General features: G+C 35.3%; 1 protein-coding gene across 3 annotated transcripts in view; it reads right to left on the reverse strand.

Annotated features, from left to right (window-relative positions):
* The window catches only part of LOC149083863 (ubiquitin carboxyl-terminal hydrolase 8-like), a 102431-nt gene that overhangs the window by 13979 nt on the left and 66853 nt on the right, over nt 1–21599 (reverse strand). For 2 of the 3 annotated variants that reach the window (XM_089234244.1, XM_089234245.1), the window contains exons 17-23: nt 19344–19448; nt 14843–15070; nt 13338–13480; nt 9643–9760; nt 8249–8279; nt 5029–5117; nt 3002–3063 (exon numbers count right to left, since the gene is read on the reverse strand). In XM_089234244.1, coding sequence (XP_089090370.1) covers nt 3028–3063; nt 5029–5117; nt 8249–8279; nt 9643–9760; nt 13338–13480; nt 14843–15070; nt 19344–19448 — 750 coding nt within the window. In that variant the 3' untranslated portion in view covers nt 3002–3027. Of the gene's footprint in view, nt 1–1242; nt 2293–3001; nt 3064–5028; nt 5118–8248; nt 8280–9642; nt 9761–13337; nt 13481–14842; nt 15071–19343; nt 19449–21599 lie in introns of those variants that run through there. The other variant, XM_089234246.1, reaches the window with a different exon arrangement.

Consider the following 21599-nt stretch of genomic DNA (forward strand, 5'->3'; position numbering starts at 1 on the left):
TAAAGGATATGATAACTGTGCACCATCTCCAGGACATCATACTCCAGCTCCAGCCTGAGGCTGAAAAAATCTTCCTCCGATTTCAGCCTGAAAAAATCTTTGCAATTATACAAATACAAATACAACGCAACAACAGGCAAAATGCCCAACGAGGTGGCTGAGAAAAAGATGCCCATAAATGTTATATATTTCAAAAATACAGAAACCCAATTAAAAGTGCAATTAACAAAAAAAAAAAAAAAAATTCTCACGTGTTGTAAAATTTGCATAGATAGAGGTTTTAGTAGAAGATTCATTTTTATATGTTCTGATAGTCAGGCTACACTGATGGCTCTTCAGAAGTCTGACATCACTTCTCATGTGGTCTGGAAGTGTTACACTGCACTCTGTAATTTATCCAACAATAACAGAGTCAAGCTTTGCTGGCTACCGGGTTATTTAGGTATCTCAGGTAATTAATTGGCTGGCTAGAAGGGGTCCTGGGACTCTGTTCATTAGTCCTGAGCTAGCTTTGGGCATTTCATGGGAATTGATCAGAAATACTGTTTTCAACTCATTCAGAAGAAAACGGTACCAAGATTGGCTGAACATTGATGGTTAGAGACAGGCAAGAGATAAATTGTGACTGCCCTAGTTTTAGGCAGAAGGAGCTGATGAAGCTCAGCAAAAATGGTATTCGTAGAGCTGTTTGGTTTACTTACTGGCCCCGTACTCTCAAAAGGCATCTTAATTCTTAATATCATAGGAGTTAGTAGTGACTCAACCTGTTTGTATATATAAGGAAGAAACAGCTACTCACTTTCTTTGTGAATGTGAAATGTACTCTGCACACAGGTTTGAGCACCTGAGTCATCATTTGATTGAACCATGGGAGCTTCAAGACATTCCTATTAGATCTATGCTGAACTTTGTTTCAACTACAGGTCTCTATTAAAGACTTCTATTTTCTTTTGGGGATAGTACAATAGACCTCTGGTCACTGTGCTAGGTTCTGTGGAGCCACCCACCCATAAATGCAGGAAGAACAGAAACATGGTAGTTAGCACCTGAGGCACTAGCCAGTGATGCTATCTGTTGAAGAGATGTGGAATCATGTTTATATTTGCATAACAGCAGACCCCAGAAGTGATTTAAAACATTTTTTTGTCTTGGGCTCAAGTAACCCTAGTTTATAGTACTGTATTGGTATAAAACAGGGGTGTAAAACTCGCAGTCTTCGAAAGGACTGTTGGCAGTCACAAGATCCAAACACACACAATATATTTATTATATTGAGTTATTTTTCACTTTAAGAATTTTTCACAAACATATCTTTTTTTTTCACTAAAAAGTATACAGAATATATGTCAAAAAATTATGAAACTGAATGAATTGGTAGCAAAAGCTCATACATATATGAAATCAGCTACATATTTGCCAAAAATTCCAAGCTTTTCAGTGTCTCTCTTAGATATATGCAAGCATTTCATGATATTACTTATACCAAGACATACTGTGATCCAAGGAATAACTGCAACAGGTGATAATTTGGATGACCCAAATAAGGGTTATCCCAAGTGTCTTCTCAATAAATTTGATTTAAAAAAATAGCGGAACTTTGGTTAACAAGCAAAAATATTGTGCAAATTTTGACTGTTAATGAGCTATGATTCACATTATGAGCAAAAATTTTACACTTTGTACATTTTTTTTCACGTTATCACAACTGAGGTGATGGTTTTATTGCTTTCGTCCACAAAGGTACTGTGGAATTCTCCCCTTACAGTCCCCAGTTAGCATGCTTCACTCAAAAAATGGACACACGAGTGAGCTTGACTGTTTACAATATAAAACTAGATGTAGTATTGTAACTACACGAATGTGCGCTTGAAGCTTTTTTTTTAAATTCTGCTGGGAGGAAACTGGGCTGATTTACTATTGAACATGATTTTGAGGAGCTAGCCCATGAACAGGAGCAAACATTTGTCGAAGAGATTGTGTCCTTGGAGAAGATCATGGGACAGAAGGTGCATGAGGATGAAATTCAAGAACTAGTGGTAGAACATGGCTAGTAGTTGAAAGTAGATTAACTGATGGATCTCCTTTGCATGCAACAGCAACAGTTTATGGATGGTACCTCATCTCAGGAAGAGAGAAGTGAAAAGTCCTTCACATCAAATGAGATTAAAGACATGTACACAATGTGGGAATCTGAGCAAAATTTTGTAGAAAATAACCAATCAAATAAAGCTGCAGCGGAGCGAGCAATGACTCTTTCCAACGACGCAATGTAATTTTCACTTCCAAGCAATCCTAAAAAGGAGGCAAAACAAGTGTCATTGGATAGGTTTTTTTTCTCAAAGTCACACAAAAATAATAAGTTTGCAAACCACAGAGTCTGTAAATCAACCTAAACTAGGTTGATAGGATAGGTCTTAGGGATCTTAGGGATAGATACGAGGATAGTTCTCCCCCTCTCGTCGTTTAGAATAAGTTAATTTGTAAACATTATCGTATTGTATGTTTATTTATGGCATTAGTATTACGTTATAGATATTTTATATTGTGTTATTTATTATATTTTTATTGTGTTATTTATTATATTTTTATTGTGTTATTTATTATATTTTTATTGTGTTATTTATTATATTTTTATTGTGTTATTTATTATATTTTTATTGTGTTATTTATTATATTTTTATTGTGTTATTTATTATATTTTTATTGTGTTATTTATTATATTTTTATTGTGTTATTTATTATATTTTTATTGTGTTCTATCATTGATTGAATGGCTTTTTTATTAGTCATTTTTATGTGAATGAATAATTGTGGAACAAATTATCCGAGTTTCCATTATTTCCTATGGGGCAGTTTGATTTAATTTACGAGCAATTCAGATAACAAGTGCATTGGCAGAACGAATTAAGCTTGTCAACCGAAGTTTCACTGTAATTTGAAAGAAGCCATACTAACAACTTGAGGAAAAAAGATGAAAAATATATCAAACACACATACATACCTTTCCTGCATAGGAAAACCAAAGGCTCACACAGTGTAAAACAGCAGATAGGCTTTACTTGTCTGAAAAATAAAATTGAAACATTGTCTATATTTTATAGCAATTATACAGTGACACTTTATCTTAAACTGTTCCCAAAAGTTACTTTGCATAATGAAAATCGCCAATCCTAAATTCAATCTTCCTGTATAAAATAATCTGAACTGATTTTTTTTTTTTTTTTTTTGTTCCACAACTACAAAATATTCATAAAGTAATAACTCCATAATCAAGACTGAACTATAATCTGAACATATTTGCCCAGATATATATAAAAATATATATAGATATATTTTTTCAAGATCTCAGGCCTTTGATAATTTTTTTAAGACCGAATCAACCATAAAATTTTTTTTTACTATTTCTCCCAATGATTCCAACTGCTAATTTTGAGAGTTATCCTTAACAAATGACAGCTTCTGACCAAAAACTGCAACTTTCATCTGATTCGTTACAATCACAGGCAAGTTATTGGAAATATTCAGGGTGAGTTGAAAGATATGTGTTGGAGTTAGCATAAGCTTGGGAAATTGTAACTCCAAAAACTTTGAAGAACTGGCACAATTTAAGGTTGATTTTAATAAAATTTACTTCGCTAGCTGACCACTATGATAGAAACTTTAACACTTTTCAACCACTATGATAGAAAACTCAAACCAACTGGTCAACAATCTAACTAGTACACCATTCTTCTCAAAAATCTGGCAACAGTTTCTACAATAATTTTTTTCTCCATCATCTAATGATAATCTCTCTCTCATCTGTGATTGGCTCCACCATTTTTCTTCCTTCTCCTTCTAATGCGGCCAGTGAGTTTGACTCTTTTTCGTAGTATATGGAATAACTCCCGCTATATGTAGTTTTTTTCCTTTTCTTTCCATTTTTTTTAGCTACTGAAGAAGGAACTTGATATAGTTATGATATGCATTTAGCTGTTATCTTCATATCTGAGGTTTATTTAATTTGTATTTCTCATATGTATTAACCACTGTGATGCAAAATTACTTTTTCCACAGAACATAAAACATGTTAATGAATACAAAAGCTTTGACTTTTATTGGGTTAACTTTCTAGTAGGGCTTTTGAGAGGGAAATATTTCATGGGCATTCTCTGAAATTTTTTCCTATTTTCCAAATTACCGACAATTTTTATATAGAAATGTCCTCTCCACTTGTTAATACAAGATTCATTGAAAGACTGGTTATTTGTGGAGATGAGGATTACAAGGAAGAAAATTCATCACTGCCCCCACGGGAACTCGAACCCCGGTCTCTCGCTTGTCGAGACAGATATGTACGGAGCCTTTCAACATATATATATATATATATACACTCCAAGGTTGAAATATTCTATCTGTTTCCATAGCTTAGATGGTAGAGCAATCATCCAGTAAGCAAGAGAACAGGGTTCGAGTCCCTGTGGAGTCAGTGATGAATTTTCTTCCTTGTAATCTTCATCTCCACAAATAACCAGTCTTTCAATGAATCTTGTATTAACAAGTGGAGAGGATATTTCTATATGCATGTGGCCAAAAGTATCTTCAACAACCCCCAATACAATACAGTATACAAAGTAGTAAAACCAATTTTTCGAGGTCGCATAATCGTGATGGACTGTGAAAAGAGAGGGGAAAAAAGTTGGGTAGTATTTCTTTACTTTTTCTTCTTGGAACTAGGAAAGGACATGTGAACCAAATTTTTATGCATCCTTTTTTAGAATTTCTGGGTATTTGACGAATTGCCTCCATTTGCATTTGTTCACTGGGGGCATATAAAATTTTAACTTTTAAATATTTATGCTGAATTTTCCCTTCAACTTATTTAACTTTGATCATACAGAATAAGAACAGAAATAAAAGGATGAGGAAAAGTTTTTTTTAATGCAAAAATAGTTAAATATGGTAATCAATATTTTACATGTCAACTTTTATTTTCACAAAGAAAAAAAAATCACACACAAATGGAAACATTAAGAATTGTTTGCTTACTTTAATTGATGAAGCACTTGTTTCAGTTACACTGCAGTCATCATAATAATACCATTTTCCATTACGATAATTTTTGCAGTAAGCCGTATCTAAAGAAAAAAATAATAACAAAAATAAGTTTATCTCCTTATATTCTTTCCACCAACATACAGTCAGGCCTTGGTTTGGCATTACCTTTGGAGATTGAATAGTGACTTCATATAAGCAGGGTGATTAATAGAGAGTTTGAGAATGTATATGTATGAGAATGTTCACCGCTAGGAAAATTCACGACCAACAATTCACCGCCATGCAATTCACCGCTAGGAAAATTCACCGACCAACAATTCACCGCTAGGAAAATTCACCGACCAACAATTCACCGCTAGGAAAATTCACCGACCAACAATTCACCGCCATGCAATTCACCGCTAGGAAAATTCACCGACGACAGTTCGATGCGAGTCAGTTACTGAGTGAGTGACCCAGTGAGTGACCGAGTGAGTAAGTGATTCAGTGAGCGAGTGGGTTACTGATTCAATGAGCGAGTAAGTCAGTCCGTGAATGAGTGAGTGAGCGATCTAGTGAGTGAGTGATCTATTGAGTCAGTAAGTGCCATATCCTAAAGATATGGCGGAAAGTTTAAATAATGACTTTATGAGAAGAAATTCAGATGATACGAATTTGGGTTGCTGTATTTTCGAAATATATGAGATCCATATTTTTATGGGCATCTTTTTCTCAGCCACCTCGTTGTGAATTTTGCCTGTTGTGATGTTGTATTTGTATTTATTCTGATCTGCATATTTATCGACACCTCTAAACACCCTTTGGTACTTTAGGTGAGTATCTTATCGACCTGGGCTACCGCGCCCGCTTCAGGTGAAACAGTTACACAAAAATTCTCAAGCTATCAGGGTTCCAGGATTTTTGGAGTTCCGTCACTTTTGATTCCATGGAACACCAGTTGGAAAACCCTGCTATAGAACATGTACTTGTTTAGGTACATATTGTGAACGTAGACCATATTTTGAAAATTCCTAGAGGTGCTTACCCAGGCCGTCTTAAGCGTATCATGGGCCCCTGAACCATGTGTTTTTTCCTGAGGCCTAATTTGGCAAATTCACTTGGTTACTCCTGAACTTTTTTACCAGATCTAATTTTCGTGACGCCCCATTTTCTTTTGAAACCTCCCCACAGGAGGCCGTACCCAAGTAGGCCTATGTGTTAAGATGGCACTGCGTTTACTACACATACATACAGTGAGTATATATTCTTCCCCCTCCTGGAAAAAGTTGCAATGACTGGCCTGGTTTACCATTTCATTCAGTGACGTCGGAGCCGGGGGTGATTCAGCACTACTGTAATTTGTGGCATGGATCCAGGTACACCCAACATTGATTCAGAAATTAAAATTTCTAATATAAAACTAAAGACGAGCACCCACATTTTCGAAACACTACTAATGCCACTGATTTCATTATAATTTCAAAATAATATCAATTTAAATAATGATATTGTGTATTTATCTGTGAGCTGAAATTCTGTTGAAATTTCATTAAATGCTTTTTCGTTGATCTCTTTTTTTGAATATCCTTTCAACTGATAATTATTTACTCAGGATGTTTTTCAATTTTTGAAACAAATTTTTTTAATTTAACGCTGAGTCACCCATCATCCAAACTCGAATGACAAAAATATCAAGGAATGCTAAGTGGTTTTGCAATAAAGGTTGGTAAGCGACTAGCATGCCAGTCGACAAGTGACTGAGTTGGGTTGGATATTTTGTCTCCAATACGCCAATTTCCTTGCGTGAAGGCTTCCACAGCGATATACGTGTTCGTATTCTGGATATGGTTTTCCTTATCAGTCACCAGACTTTAGTTCCCCATGTGAGGAGGGTCCAACAGTTTTTTTTTTTTTCAAATTGAGCACAACTCAGGTCTATCGCCATGGGCAATTTACTACCTAGTGAGCTGTGCCAGAAGTGTAAGTGTGTGTACCTAATAGTCTGATTGCGTATCTAGTGTTGTGTATGATTTTTCAGCGCTGCAGTACCTTTGGTGTGTTGCTAAGTACACTTGCCCAGAATGTAAGCAGGTCGGAATGTCCCAGGTTCGATTTCCAGAGGTGGCAAATCACTTTTCTTTCCAAATATTTGTTTCGGTATATAATATCCAGAAAATTCATTTTATCAGTATATTTCAGGCTGAAAAAATACCATCTCTTAATAAATTTTTCAAGCATATAAAATATTGATTCTGGTTTGTATTATTGATTTTGTCACATGTCTGACAGGGTATGTACATTTTTGGAGATTTGTCCAGCTCTGGCTGCAACAAGAAACAAAAATTCACTCCGTCACCCAGGGCCAGTATCCATTTTGGTGGCCCCCCCCCCCCTGTAATTTTGAACGTAAAAAACTATGAAATCAGCTCCCTTAATGGTCCAGTCCCAGAGCACCAAACACCCTGCCCTCCCCTAGTTGTGGCCCTTGCTACAGGTCCCTACTAAGGACATTGGTTAGGAAAATACAAAACCTTGGGTAAGGAAAATATCGGCCAAATGGGAAAATATAGAAAATATATTCCAATAGACTGTTAGTAATAGTAATCTGGTCACAGTGCTAGGTTCCACAGAACCACCCATGTCTGTCTAAAATTGAACAGTAATTTTCTGTTAATTTTACTACTTTATTTGGAGCATCCTAAATATAACTGTAACATGACTACCTAGGATCCTTCATAAATTCCACATTTTTCATTAATTTTTCTAATTTAGACCCACCGTAAACCACCCGAGGTACCCACTGGTATTCCGACTCGGCCCAGCTAAGTTAGCTAAGTTCAGCAGTCGGGTGGGGTTTCCCAGCTATTAGGCAAGAATGGTGTGTTATTGCCAGAGGTCGGGCTGCTGATGTCCTATATAAATTCTGTTAACAACTGTGTGGGGATCCCCTGGGCCTCGTCCTGTTACCTTCCTCTCCTGGTAATAGGGTCCCGCGGATCACTGGTGGGGACCCCGCAGAGAGTTGTCCTTGATAATAATGTTCACTGATTCTGAGGCAATCACAAAATTAAAATATGCCTGCATTTTTTAAATATGTGAAGCAATTTACAAATAATAAATATAGGACTTAACACATGATATGTCCATATATATAACAGTAACACACATTCACAAAATACTGAAATAAGTTTAGATTTCACTAATTCAGGTTAAGTTAATACAGATTACTTACAGTGTCCACCTTCCAACATCCCAACATGATTCTGAAATGAAAAATGACACATCATCACACAATGAAAATATACACAATATTTATAAAACATTAGAAACACATTTTTATACATTCTTTATATATTAAAAATAACTTGAGAAGTAATCCCTTTACGAATGGGTTTATATCAACAAATTTGGACAATATATAGTCTTATTTTTTTCGAAACATAGGGTTTGATGCAATGATGATCAGCTTCTGCTGCTAGCAGTGGTGATTTTTTTTTTTTTTAGAATTGAAACTGACTGGCATTTGTGCTTTAAAGTTAAAAGGCAGTTGTATACCATCTTCAGCTGCACGATCGCAGATATTATCGGGACTTTGCGATAGAAAGCTTGATGAGTAGCTGAAATTTAAATAACAGACTGTAGTTATCCAATCTGATTTTTGGGGTTCAAATGGAGCAAGGGAAAATCCGAAAATTGATTCGAAAAAAATCTGTGACCTACTTTCAAATTTTAGTAACTTTTTTCTGGATAATGCAAGACTGGATGGATCATCGATTTGACTCAAGAAAGCCTGTCTTGGGGTAAAGTTATGAAAGATAAATAAAAATTGAATATTTTTGAATGGAAAAATTTTTTGTTCAAATAAAAAAATATCTTCTTAGTGCTTGCAGAGTGTGAAAAGCACAAATGGCTGGCCTGCAATTTTCTTTCCCCCACATTGCAGTAGTAAAACTACTTTCACAACATTACAAATACTTCCCAAGGTCACAACATACCATGACTATGGAAGATGGTAGAAAGTTGTGCTAAAGTATGGAGTGTTTTTTGAAAAAAACACTCTCTTGGAAAGAATTGTTTTGTGTTGCGGCATGCTGAAACAAAGTTTTGACGTCCTTTTCCAGAATTCCGGGAATTTGATACACTGAGAGCGTCACTGGCACCACTGATACATACAAGGCAGGTACAAAAGTATTTAAGGAGCTCCAAGCGTGCACACACACACACACACACAAAGCAATCACAAACACAAGCACTATTTCGGATAGAAGAATATCAAAATACACTTTCGGAGCATGGAACAGAGTTCTCACCCATGAGCAGTACCTAGAGTATATTTTCCTCAAGTTGAAAAAATTGTAATACTTATGGATGCGGATTTTAATGCTTATTCTTTTTCTGTTTCCAATTTTGATTACACACACGCAACACCCTGCATTTTTTTTTTTAAATATTAACAATTTTTTTTTACCGTATATTGGTATCCAAGATACCTCATTTGCCTATAACTCCTCGAGAAAAAAAAAAACCCTTGCAAACTTGCAAATGTCAATGTTTGCCAATTCAGGGATTAATATAGTTTATTCTCTTAATGTTTTAATAATAGAAAAATTAAAAATCTGCACTTACCACAACTCCATATAATTTGTAAAATTTGCTTTTCATTCCAGCAAATTCAATTTTAAAATCATGAGGGAAGTCTACATAAACTTGAAGCTTGCTTTTCCAACGTCCATCATAAGAGAACCTAAAATATGAGGAGTTATTACTACATTTGAGTTCACATATATATATATATATATAAAACATACCTCTCCCAAGAATTCTAGAAGTGTAGTTATTATACCTGGGTTGGCCGGTTTTTGACAACTTAAATCATGGTTTAATCTGTCATGTTAAGAATTTCAAATATTGTCTTTCAAAAAAAAAAAATTCCATAGGAAATACATTGATTGCTTGAAAAATTTAAAGTGCATTGGCATACACACAAGGGGTGGGGGTTCAGAACCCCTTGATCCAAAATTATAGTGTTACTTTAAAGGGAAAAAATGTAAATCCCCCCCCCCCCCCCAGAAAGGAAGAAAAAAATTTGACTCCCCCACATTGAGAATATCCTACATACCCCTATGTTACACAAAGAATAAATATTCAATATGATTATAAATGGGGGTTTTGGATGTACAAAACTGTACTTGACTGACCAGAACTTCAAAAAGCAAACATAAAACATGAGAACCAATAGATTTTTAAAATCAAAGTAACACACTAAAAATTGATCGAAATTGAAAATTTAAAAAATTACCAAAATTCAAATTAAAAATATCCAAAACCTGTATTTTACCAAAAATGACATGAAAGCAAATACATTCTTCTCTGATTTTATAGGCCTTACACTATAGAAACTACCCAAACTCATTCGAGAGCCATCAAAACTCATTTAGCCATCCAAAATATGAAAGTCTGAGTTTGCAAGGTTTTGGACAGCACTATAAGTAAATATGGTTGATGATCATTATAACCATCCCGCATTACAGCCTAGCAACCATTCCATTAACTAGTATTGGCTCAAACTTTTCCCATAATGACTACCCAATTTTTGGCATTAAGGAGTGAAGTGTCATTTAATGTTCAGGAACAACATTGATACAAGTACAGACGGAAGAATGCCAACAATTAATTTATTAGATTATACTCAACACGCACAAAAAAACATTATTATAAAAAGTTAAGAACAACTAAACATAATCAGATCAAAATAAAGGGAAAAAAATCAACAAGGTTTATAATCATTGTGGGTGTGGCCAGACAACACACATGAACATTTGATTATGCACAACGGCTGAGAAAAATATATGCAAAACATAGTCAATATTGTGACAGTTTGAGCACAATGAGTACTCCCCATTCAGTCTTTTATACGATCCACTTGGAAAGTGACAACAGGGTGAAATCAATGACCATATCTTGTCACATAGTGGCAAATTCGACCACCACATTTTTCGCATAGAATAACTACTACTTTATCGCACAATAACTCTAGTCATATATTGCTATATGGCGATTTCCAACTAGTAAAGTTGGGTGGGAACTGAAGGCGCCATCTATCGGCGGTTGCCCCAGGTTCGATAGGTGAAGAACTTTTTATGATGTTTTTTTGGTTGGATTCGAACCCATAGATCTTGACGGCAACCTCCATAGTGAAAGGCGAGCATCTTACCATTGTGACACTCAAGTGCACATAGAGGAACTGAAACAAACTAAAATGTTTCATTCAAAAAAACATAGTTTTGTGAATGAAAACTATGCGCAGCATGTAAGAAGCCACAGCGTATCTATGAAAATGATTTTTCTCCACTTATTTTTCTTAATGTGGTTCACACTTCCAGCACCTTATTTACTGGAAATCACAACCCCAAAAACAAACAATGAACTACAAAATTTAAAAAAAAGATGCAGATAAAAATATGGTTGCCATCCCAGAGAATGGATAGCTTCCCAATTTTCCCCATGATGAACATTATAGGTCAATATGGTTTAGGAAAGAGACTTTTTTTATGGATATTATTCTGAGGTGTACTCTGAAAGTCTCGTCCTGCCAGGAATCGAACCGTGGTCTGCCTGCAATACCGGGCAAGCACGCTATCGTTATACACCACAGGAGATGCAATCTCATTTTTGTTCAGGTACTGTGGCATCCAAAAACAGAAAATGTCTAAATCTGCGATGTACGTCGCAGAACAATTTGTGCTGCTGCAGAGCAATCTAAGAATTTTAAGAAAAATGCAGAAAACACTGTTATGGGCATTTTTACTGCAGAACAATGCAAAAAATTCTGCTTTAAGGCTGTGGCGTGACGTGGTGCTGAAGTAAATGCTCTTTAGTAACCTCTCCTATAACTTCAACAAATGGCGGCAGTAGCAGGAACAATATTTTTTCCCTTCAACATATCATGATACAAAATGTGAAATAAGGAGGGAAAGGTGTATATGGATAGGATGCTTACCCAGATTGCAAGAGGACCAGGGTTCAATTCTTGGTGGAGACCAGTTGACTTTGAGTTAACTTTAGCATAATACCCAGAAAGAGAAGCCTCTTTCCTTCTTACATTGAGCAGAGTAAAATCATCACATTCTTGCTACTGCTGCCACATGGGGCTTTTTGCTCAAGTTGAGGGGGGTTATTAAAGTCTTACTTCAGCGGGTCACACCACAGTACATGAAATAAGAAGGGAAAGGCGATGTCTTTTCTGGTGTATATTGATAGCAAGCTTGCCTAGATTGGAGGAGGACCAGGGTTTGATTCCCAGCAGAGACAAGTTGAATTTTGAATTCACCTCAACATAATATCCAGCAAAACAGTCTCTTTACTTCATATATTAGGCTGAGAAAAAATAATCTCATATCCCCTGTGTGGTTTTGTTAATGAAAATCGAGCTTAATTCTTTTTAGGAATTTTAAAGAATTTTTCTTTTCAAACTTGATTTAAAATTTTTTTTAAACTCTGGAAAAACTGCATTAAATGCAGGAAAACCGTTTTATCTGGATTTAATGCTGTTTTTTTTTCAACTCTCCTCTGTTTTTAAATTCAAACATCTCAGTTATGATTGCACTTAGAAATGTGGAATATTTTTGTTGGTATCAGGACAGACAGGGCAACAACTTTCTAATTGGGTTTTGAGACACACTGAGACTGTATAGAGAGTTAAATTTTTTATTTAATAACTGTAGAACCCCTTCAACATGAATGACATATGAGTACTACACATTATTTGAATACCTTTCCCAATTAGAAGTATGCCTCTAGGATCAACAGTTTGACACTAAAATGTCATACGCCCTGTTACCTAAGCACTCTGTATATATATATACATTGGCGTACGCAAAGGGGGGGTTAGGGTTCTAACCTCCCTCCCCCCCGAACCAAGATTATATTATTGTATAAGATTATGTTATACAGTGTTATTTGCATGAAAAAACGTAACCCCCCCCCCCCCATCAGAAGAAAAAAAATCTGAAACCCCCCTCGAGAAAATTCTACATACGCCTATGTATATATAGGAGCTCAAAATATTATTTTCAAGGGAAAGGTAAAAAAAAATTTTTTTTCTACGTTTTTTTTTTTGGGGGGGGGGGGGGCATTGTGACCAATTCTTTTTCTAAACATATCTTGTTGTCTTAAGTCTAATTAATTAAATGTGCATATAAAATTTTATGCACCAATACCAACTTTTTAGTCATCATGGGAACATACACTCATCAAGCCCTGCGCTAAGCAATGCATTTTATTTATCTTCATACTTGCAATATCACCAGATATATATATACCTTTTCAACTGGATGATAAGAACATTTGGAAGTTTCAAAAAAGTTGAAAACTTTTCTGCCTCTCGTTTTTCCTTACATGATGGACAGTCCCAAGCAGCTTCACCAGAAATCCTTTCAGGCTTCATAAATGTTGCCAAACATTCCTGAAAAGGCATAGAAACAAAAACTAAAGTACAGTAAATTCTTCTCTACACTCTAAGCACTATGTATTTCTGGTTGACACTATAAGCTGAGATTCTGTTTGCTTTTAATTTCTTTCGAATTCCTTCATTAACACTAGAAACGCTGGACTTATATGCTATACCTATAAAGGCCACCAATAGTCCCGTTGACCCCTGCTTCTTTTTCGTGCAATGTATTCATATACAGTCGAATCCCTTTTAATGAATACCTTTAGAGCAAAAATCTCATTTTATATAACGAATACTTTTCTAATCCCCAAAATAAGTTTACATAGGAACAATGCTAGGTAACTGGGAATTCCTTTATAACAAAATTTTGTTTTAACGAAGTCATTTCTCCGGTCTCTTGGCATTCGTTATAATGGGATTTGACTGTACATACATAATCATGCTAAAATTCCAAACTATACAATAGCAAGCATTGTAACTCTTAGTAAATTTATTTGTTTTGATGAACATAACTTTTTCAAGGATATAAAATGTGTTTATAAAAAGACTTTCTATCTTCAGGAGTGAATAACCAGGAGACAACTGATAACAAGATTTACAAATAAAAAAAGATTAATAAACATTGTGTGTATACCAATACTCTGAAAAATCAAACTTCTAATTAATCAAAATAAAAATTATTAATGTAATTAATATTAACACTATTCCCATATTTAATTATTCAATATAAATATTTCTTAAATTTTAACAAAAACCAACTTTTGAAATTTAATTATTTTAAAGCAGTCATCTTCAACTCATTGCTCGTGAGCACCACGGTGCTCCCTGAAGTACCCAGTGTGCCAGATGCTCGTGTCCGATTTCGTGCTCACGAGCACTTGATAAGCATTCCAATTAAACACCTTGTACAAATTACACTAATGTGTATGTCTGATGAACTTGATGGCATATAAAAATGGATAGGAGAACAGCTAGAAATGTTGTCAGTCTTCATTATGGAAGGTGTATAGTAATTGCTTGCATAATCTAAAACAATGATTTGACATTATATGTTTCATTGTTATACAAGTGATTTTACTTGACTGTTTTTTCTCTATACCTTTAATTTTATAGGTGCTGTATATATGCTGTATTATATTTTGGGGGTAAGCACTCATGGACAAAGATACGAAGAGGGGTTACATGGAGGCATTGCCCCCCCCCCCCCCAGTATCAAAGATGTAGCTGACTGATCCAATGCATATGCGAAAAAATGAACTGACAATCATTCCCCCCCCCCAGACTTTCAAGTCTATCTCTGCCTATAGGGGGGGGGGGGACTTACCATATTTGTAGCACACCAGATGATATTTGTTTAATTAAAAAAATACTTACTTGTAGAGTACATTTGGATGATGATATGGGCAACGAAACACATGAAAAAATCTCGTAACTATTAGAGATATGACTACAGCTGCAACAAGTTAAGCTAGATTTGAGAAGTCCTTCAAAAATCTCAGAAATTTTTGATCTGTTCCTGGTTTGGTGATGATTCCAGAAGCTCCCAGCTGCTTCTTTATCGGGCAGAGTATCAATGTTTTGAAGAGGAGCAATATCTTGTCCCTAGTGAGAGAGAATGTTTTATTCAATAACAGCAGAACTGTAGAATTATTTGTTCAACTGATTATACTATGTATGTACAGGGCATCCATAATTAAAAGACAGTATTTTAAAGTAGCCTACAGGTGAAGCCAGTCATCAGAAAATTGTGAAATTTTGTGGACTTCATGGGATGGGAATTTGTTTCAGGGGGAAAAATTAGTTGCACATGTCACCACCAGAGGGCGTTTTATTAAGAAATGACACATTGAGGCAAACGTTTACAATTTTAACAATTGTTAAAAACTTACAATTTTTACCGCAACAAAACATGTTTGCCATGATGGCCATCATTTTCAGATAACATATAAAATCACAAGATGGCATGTTCCCCAACTGACTGATGTGTGTGCGGGGAAATGTTCAGCACGTGGTGTGAAATGCTGCCTTTAAGGTCAGGTAAAGTTCTTGGATTGTCACGACTTACCAGACATTTCAAATACTCCCAAAGCCAAAAATTGCATGGATCAAGGTCCGAGAATTGGAGAGGTCATAGATTAGGGAAGTGCCAGCTGATGATACGTTCTTCTGTAAAATGAGTTTTAGGAACATTCTTAGCACACACTGCAATGTGTGGAGGAGCTCCATCTTGCATAAAGATTGTCTGCAAGGCAGTGGCGTGCTTGCAGAGCCAGAACAGTTTTGTTCTGTAATAGCAATGCATGTCGCTTCCCGGTGATTGAACATGTCCATAAGATATGTAGAACGTAACTCCTTGCAAAAGTAGGGACGAGAATAAATGATGCAGTAAATCCACACCATACTGTCACTTTTGGTGAATGCAATGGAACCTCTAAGATAGCGTGCAGATTTTCTGGCTCCCAAATTCGGCAGTAGTGAGTATTGACTGCACCAACCAAGTGAAAATGTGCTTCGTTTGTCCAGAGGATATTCCAAGGCCATTCTGAATCGACCCCAACACAAGCTAGAAACAGCAGTGAGAACAGGAGTTGAGCATTATAATCACGTGGAAGCAACCACTGCACAAGTGAAAGTTTGTACAGATAATATCTGAGAATGTTCCACATGATTTTACGGACAACTGAACGTGGCCTATCCAATGCCTGTGCTACACCTCTGACACTAGTGATACTACAAGAATTTGAAGCTCTGTCCTCTCATCTATAGAAACAGGTTTTCTTCCTCTTTCAGGACGAACAGCCAACAATCCTGTGGTTTCAAATTTTGTTATCATACTCCAAAGGTTTTAACATTCACTGGACCTCTAAGTCCTCTAAGTCTGATATTCCCGTAGAGCAGTTACTGAGGAATTGCTGTTTTGGTAAAACAATTTGACCAAAAAAAGCAAGATTTCGTAAGCTTATTGACGTTGTCACCAGTGAACACATTGAGAATCAAGATCTCTGTAAATGTTTCTAGGTTTTATAACAGCTGCTGCATGACATCACATAAATTTACACGTTTACTACAGGTATGCAAAGTGAAACGCCCTCTGGTGGTAGCATGTGCAACTAGTTTTTCCCCTTCTGAAACAAATTCCCATCACTTCATGAAGTCCTCCACAAAATTTCACACTTTTCTGATGACTGGTTTCGACTGTAGGCTACTTTAAAATAGGATCTTTTATAATTATGGACACCCTATATATACACTTATATTATACAATCAAACCTAGGTAGTAATAGACCTCTAAAAATACTAAAACTTTAATTACTCATTCAAATATCAAATACTCAATAACCACACACATTGGTTACATATTTATTCTTGAAAAAAAAAATCATTTTAATAAGGTATTACGATCGTAATACTAAATCAAACTTTATTTGCTATCAAGTCTCACAATATTGGTAAATGTGCTGTGCTTCGAACAGTCAGAATTCCATGATGAGCTTCCTTGACATTTTGATATTTTTTGATCATCTATTTATGATTTCGGAAGGTTTTTATTTTAATTGTATTGTATATGTTTTACCCTCTTTGTAACATTAATTGGATCTTCTATGTAAGGGTATGGTTTTAGGTTTCAATTTACTTATATTATTGTTAAGTAATTGTTAGAAAATGTGTATATTTTGCTCCATTTCTGATCAGCGACCATGGCCGATCAGTTCCGTTGTTGTGTTGAATGTATTTATCTATTGTGTAAATTATAAAAACTTTCATTTAACTTTGTCTCAAGGGCAGGTGGGTGCAAACTTCCATCAGTAAAAATAGAATCCTTGTTGTACACTTTGTAATAAGACTTGTTGCACATATTGTGTGAACCTGGCCAGTTCACTTGGTATGATATGCTACTCTTTTTTACAAATGAAATGGTTTTAATCTTGTATGAATATGTAAATATTTTCTGGATATTATGTTGAGGTGAACTCGGAAAGAAAAGTCATCTTGTCCCCACTGGGACGCGAGGAAGGAAGGAAGGGTCGTGTCTCCAGTGGTATAGATGATAACATGCTTGCCCAGTATGCAAGAGGACCTGAGTTCGAGTCCCAGTGGAAACTAGATTACTTATGACACAAAAGTTATCTTGACATGTTGGATACAAAAACGTCCAACACGGTAAAGTCTTGAAGTGTTTACATTAGATTGGGATAGGAGGCAACTTGTTGAATTAGATAGAATCATGATTGTAAGATAGGTCATACCAAGTTATGGTGAATGAGGAATTTTCTTGATTGGAAAAATGGAGTACCTTAAGGAAGTGTCCTTGGTCCCAATCATTTATTCTTTTTCAACTTTTCATCTATAAGCTCAATCAAAGTATCAATAAGATTGTGAGCAAATTCACAGACGATGTGATGTGAAGCTTATGGGAGTAGTCGGATATCAAAGTGATAGTGAGAGGCTCCAGATGAACTTGAAAACTTGAACATGATTGCTGCATGGGCTAACAATTGGAGCATGGCCTTTAGCAGTGACGAGTGCATGGTCCCTCATTTTGATTCCAACAACCCACATTTCACTCGCAAGTTGAAAGGTGATATTATTCCAGATGCAACTAGTATCACCAATTAAAGATTTCTCATTGATGAGCGACTCAAGTTTTCAAAACATTGTCCCGCGGTGGTAAAAAAAAACAACAAACAAATAGAATACTTAGTTTTATTCTAAAAAGGGTCTCTTTGCATTGTGCTTAAAGTAGAGTCTTATATAATTTTGTGACAGGGTATGTCTCGGCCCTGTGTAAAAGGAAGAAATACATTTGAACTCTCCCTCCCTTCCTTCAGGATTCTCATTGCTAACCCTATAAAAGAATTTTTCCATTGCCTTTACCTCAGCATTATCTTATTTTTTATTTTCTCCCCCGTGATAATTCAAAAATATGTTGCACGACATACATAGGAAAAGGGTAGCTGGGAGGGAGAGAAAGAATGGAAACCTCTCTGCTCTCATCTTTTTTTCATTTCCCAGGTGTAGACAATGATACCAGCTTGAGATTTTGAGGTCTGATCTCTGCTATATACGTAGTTCAACTACTACTACTACTTAACCGTACATGAACCTCGTACACATTCCTCAACAGAATTTCTAATAAATTGGTACATGCTGGAATGTGCATGCATGTGTTGTGAACCTAATGGTAAGTTTTTCTGTGTAATGCTGCCACCTGCCATCAATTATTCTAAGTATGAGTGAAGTGTAATGATTGAATAATTGTATTGTTGTAGGCCCGTTACTCTCTGCAGCAAGACTGTTTAACGGGGAGATGGGCTCGCATTTGCCCCTCGATGTTGGGAACCACAGAAAACTAACTTCAGCTAACCACCACTGCAGAGACCATGGGGTTGCTAGTTCAACTGCACATATCAAAATTTGTTGCAAAAAGCCTGTAAACAAAGGGGTTAAAACAATAACAAGAGTCATGAAAATTCTTGCGCCCAGTCCTCGAATCTCTAACCACAGACAGACTTGCCTGCACAGACAAAAGAAGTATCTTCGTCTTTTTAGTTGTAATCATGTGATGCTCTGCAGACAACACAAATATGTAAAGCCTTTTATAGACTAGTCTTTATCTAAGAGAATTTATTATTGGTATACATCGGACTCGTATAGCGATGTACTGCAGTTCGTCAAATTGAAATTTGTTTACAATTTTTGCCGGTAGTGCAAGACATTTCTTGTTAATCGAGTAAAGATCTGTTTAAAACTGCTCTTCTTACGAAACACTCATAAACTTATTATGTTACCATTACCGCAGAGTTATTTGTAATCCAAAGTTTTGCTTTGATGGCAAACAATAAAATGTAGGAAAAAAAATCTCATTTATGAATACCTGGTTTAGATCTCCGTGTAGTTTATCCATGAAAACAAGAAGAAACTCGTGTGAATCTTGTTGTTCTGAACCCTTACACATTGGGATATATTTGCTGAGTACATTCTAAATAAAGTAATTTTCTAATTAGAAAATGTTATACACTAAAAATATGTTGAACAAATGACAAATGCTAAAGTTTTTGCAAACATATATGGCTGAAATAAAAATTGTGAATGTGCCTTCCTTTCAAACAAAGCACAATTCACGTCTATCACCATGGGCAATTTGCTACCAATTGAGTTGTTCCAAAAGTGTGAGTGTGTGTACCTAACAGTCTGAGTGTGGAGATAATGTTTTGCGTGAGTTTTAGTACTGCCATCTACATTTCAAATTGTGAGTGAAGTGGAATGATTGAATATTTGTACTGTTATACACCTGTTGCTCTTTGTGGCGAGACATTTTAACAAGGAGATCAGCTTGCATTCATGACTTGAAGTTGAGAACCACAGAAAACAAACTTCAGCCGACCACCGCTGTGAAGTTTGAACCCGGGTTATCTCGATGCAAGATGATCACTCGACCACCACATAGGCTGTGTCTGAGGTTGTAATCTTATTGTAATCTCTACTCTTTACGTAGAGTAGGTCTTTACTATAACATGATTTTTTTCCTACATTTTTAGAATTAAAATTGAAAAAGATATAAATAATTTTCAGAAGAACTACACAAAGTTTGATTTTTTTTTTTTTAATTTAAATTCCACAAACAGGGTCTCAGCATTTAAATTTCTGAACCGGCATGACGTGTTAAAATTAGTTATCCGTCATGGGCACAATTAAAAAGTTTTTGAAATGAGCAATTCACCATGGCAACTAGAGAATCTGCATTGGGTGCATAAAATTTATTTTAATTATGATTCAATTACAGTACATCTTTTGCCATAAGAAAGGAGCAAAAAATTTCTGGTGCGCTGTTTTGGGAGTATATTTTGGCTGGTGCCTAAATATATATATTTATTTATTTTTGATTTGTCAAGCTCTAGAATGAGTAAGTGCGACTTATACTGTAAAACTAAAATTTCAAAATTTACTCGAACATATTTTATTATCATGATCGCCATTACAACGCCCCTCTCTACGAGAAATGCAAATCCCAATTATTTTGATCCTATTTAAGATGGGTTTCCATCTCATACAGTGTCTGTCTTAGACAAGTTTCACTGTACTATCAATTTTTTTGAGTTGAAGCCCTTTTTGCACATTTTTGTTGCATGTGCCAAGCAAAGAATTTTTTTGCAAAGTTTATTTAGGTAACTCTGAAGCGATAGAGTTTAGAAGAGATCTTCACTTTATCAAGGTAAATACAAAAAATATCTCAAACAGGCTTAATGAATAGTGAAGGGAAATTTTCAGCTGTGAAAGAACCTGGTTAAGGTACATAAACTTAAAACCTCTTTAAGCCTGCTTCTCCCTACTCGATTCCTCAGAAAAACGACGCTTTTGAAGACGCTTTTTGACGCTTTTGATTGGCCACCTAATACAAGTGAGTATATAAGTAAAAAAATATTACCTCTTTGATCAAGGGTCTTCAAACTTTCAGACATGATGGGCCAAATTCAAACTTCCCACGGAGCCTATGGGCCACCAACCTGAGGTATTTAGAATTACGAGATGGAATTTATATTTATAGCGTTTTATCTTCACAGAAGGGTCAATAGGGGCACAAAATAATTGAAGACTTCATTTATTCTGAAATTATATCTTTTAATAATTCTGAAATAATTTCTTTGTGCTGGAAAAATTTCCGATTGATCACTTGTTTTAATTATTCTGAAAATGATTAATTTACAATTATTTACTGAAATTATTTATTCTGGTAATTCTGTAATCCCGAAAATACAGTCCATCTAAGACAGACAATGTACCAGATGGGAAACTTGTCTTAAACAGAATCAAAATATAGTCTGTTAAATGATTAGTGCTTTTATTTGCATCTTTATAAAACAGAAATCTGTCTAAAACGGAACATTATTTCAGTCTATTTGATCTACTGACGTTCAGTTTCATATAGGTTTCACAGTATTACTTTCATTGATTTAGAATTTTTTTTTTAGTAATTCTGGAGAATTATTTTTTTCGTCAATTATGAAATAATTTTTTTCGTCAATTATGAAATAATTTTTATCTCTAATTCATAAATTATTTCTTTCACTGATTCCGAAAATATTTGTTTCAAAAATTATTGCTTTTAGTAATTCTGGAATTATTCTTCCAT

This window comes from Pholcus phalangioides, unplaced genomic scaffold (assembly GCF_987345545.1).
Source record: "Pholcus phalangioides strain wild (caught in Gottingen) unplaced genomic scaffold, Ppha-v1.0 ptg000008l_1, whole genome shotgun sequence".
Classification (NCBI taxonomy): domain Eukaryota; kingdom Metazoa; phylum Arthropoda; class Arachnida; order Araneae; family Pholcidae; genus Pholcus; species Pholcus phalangioides.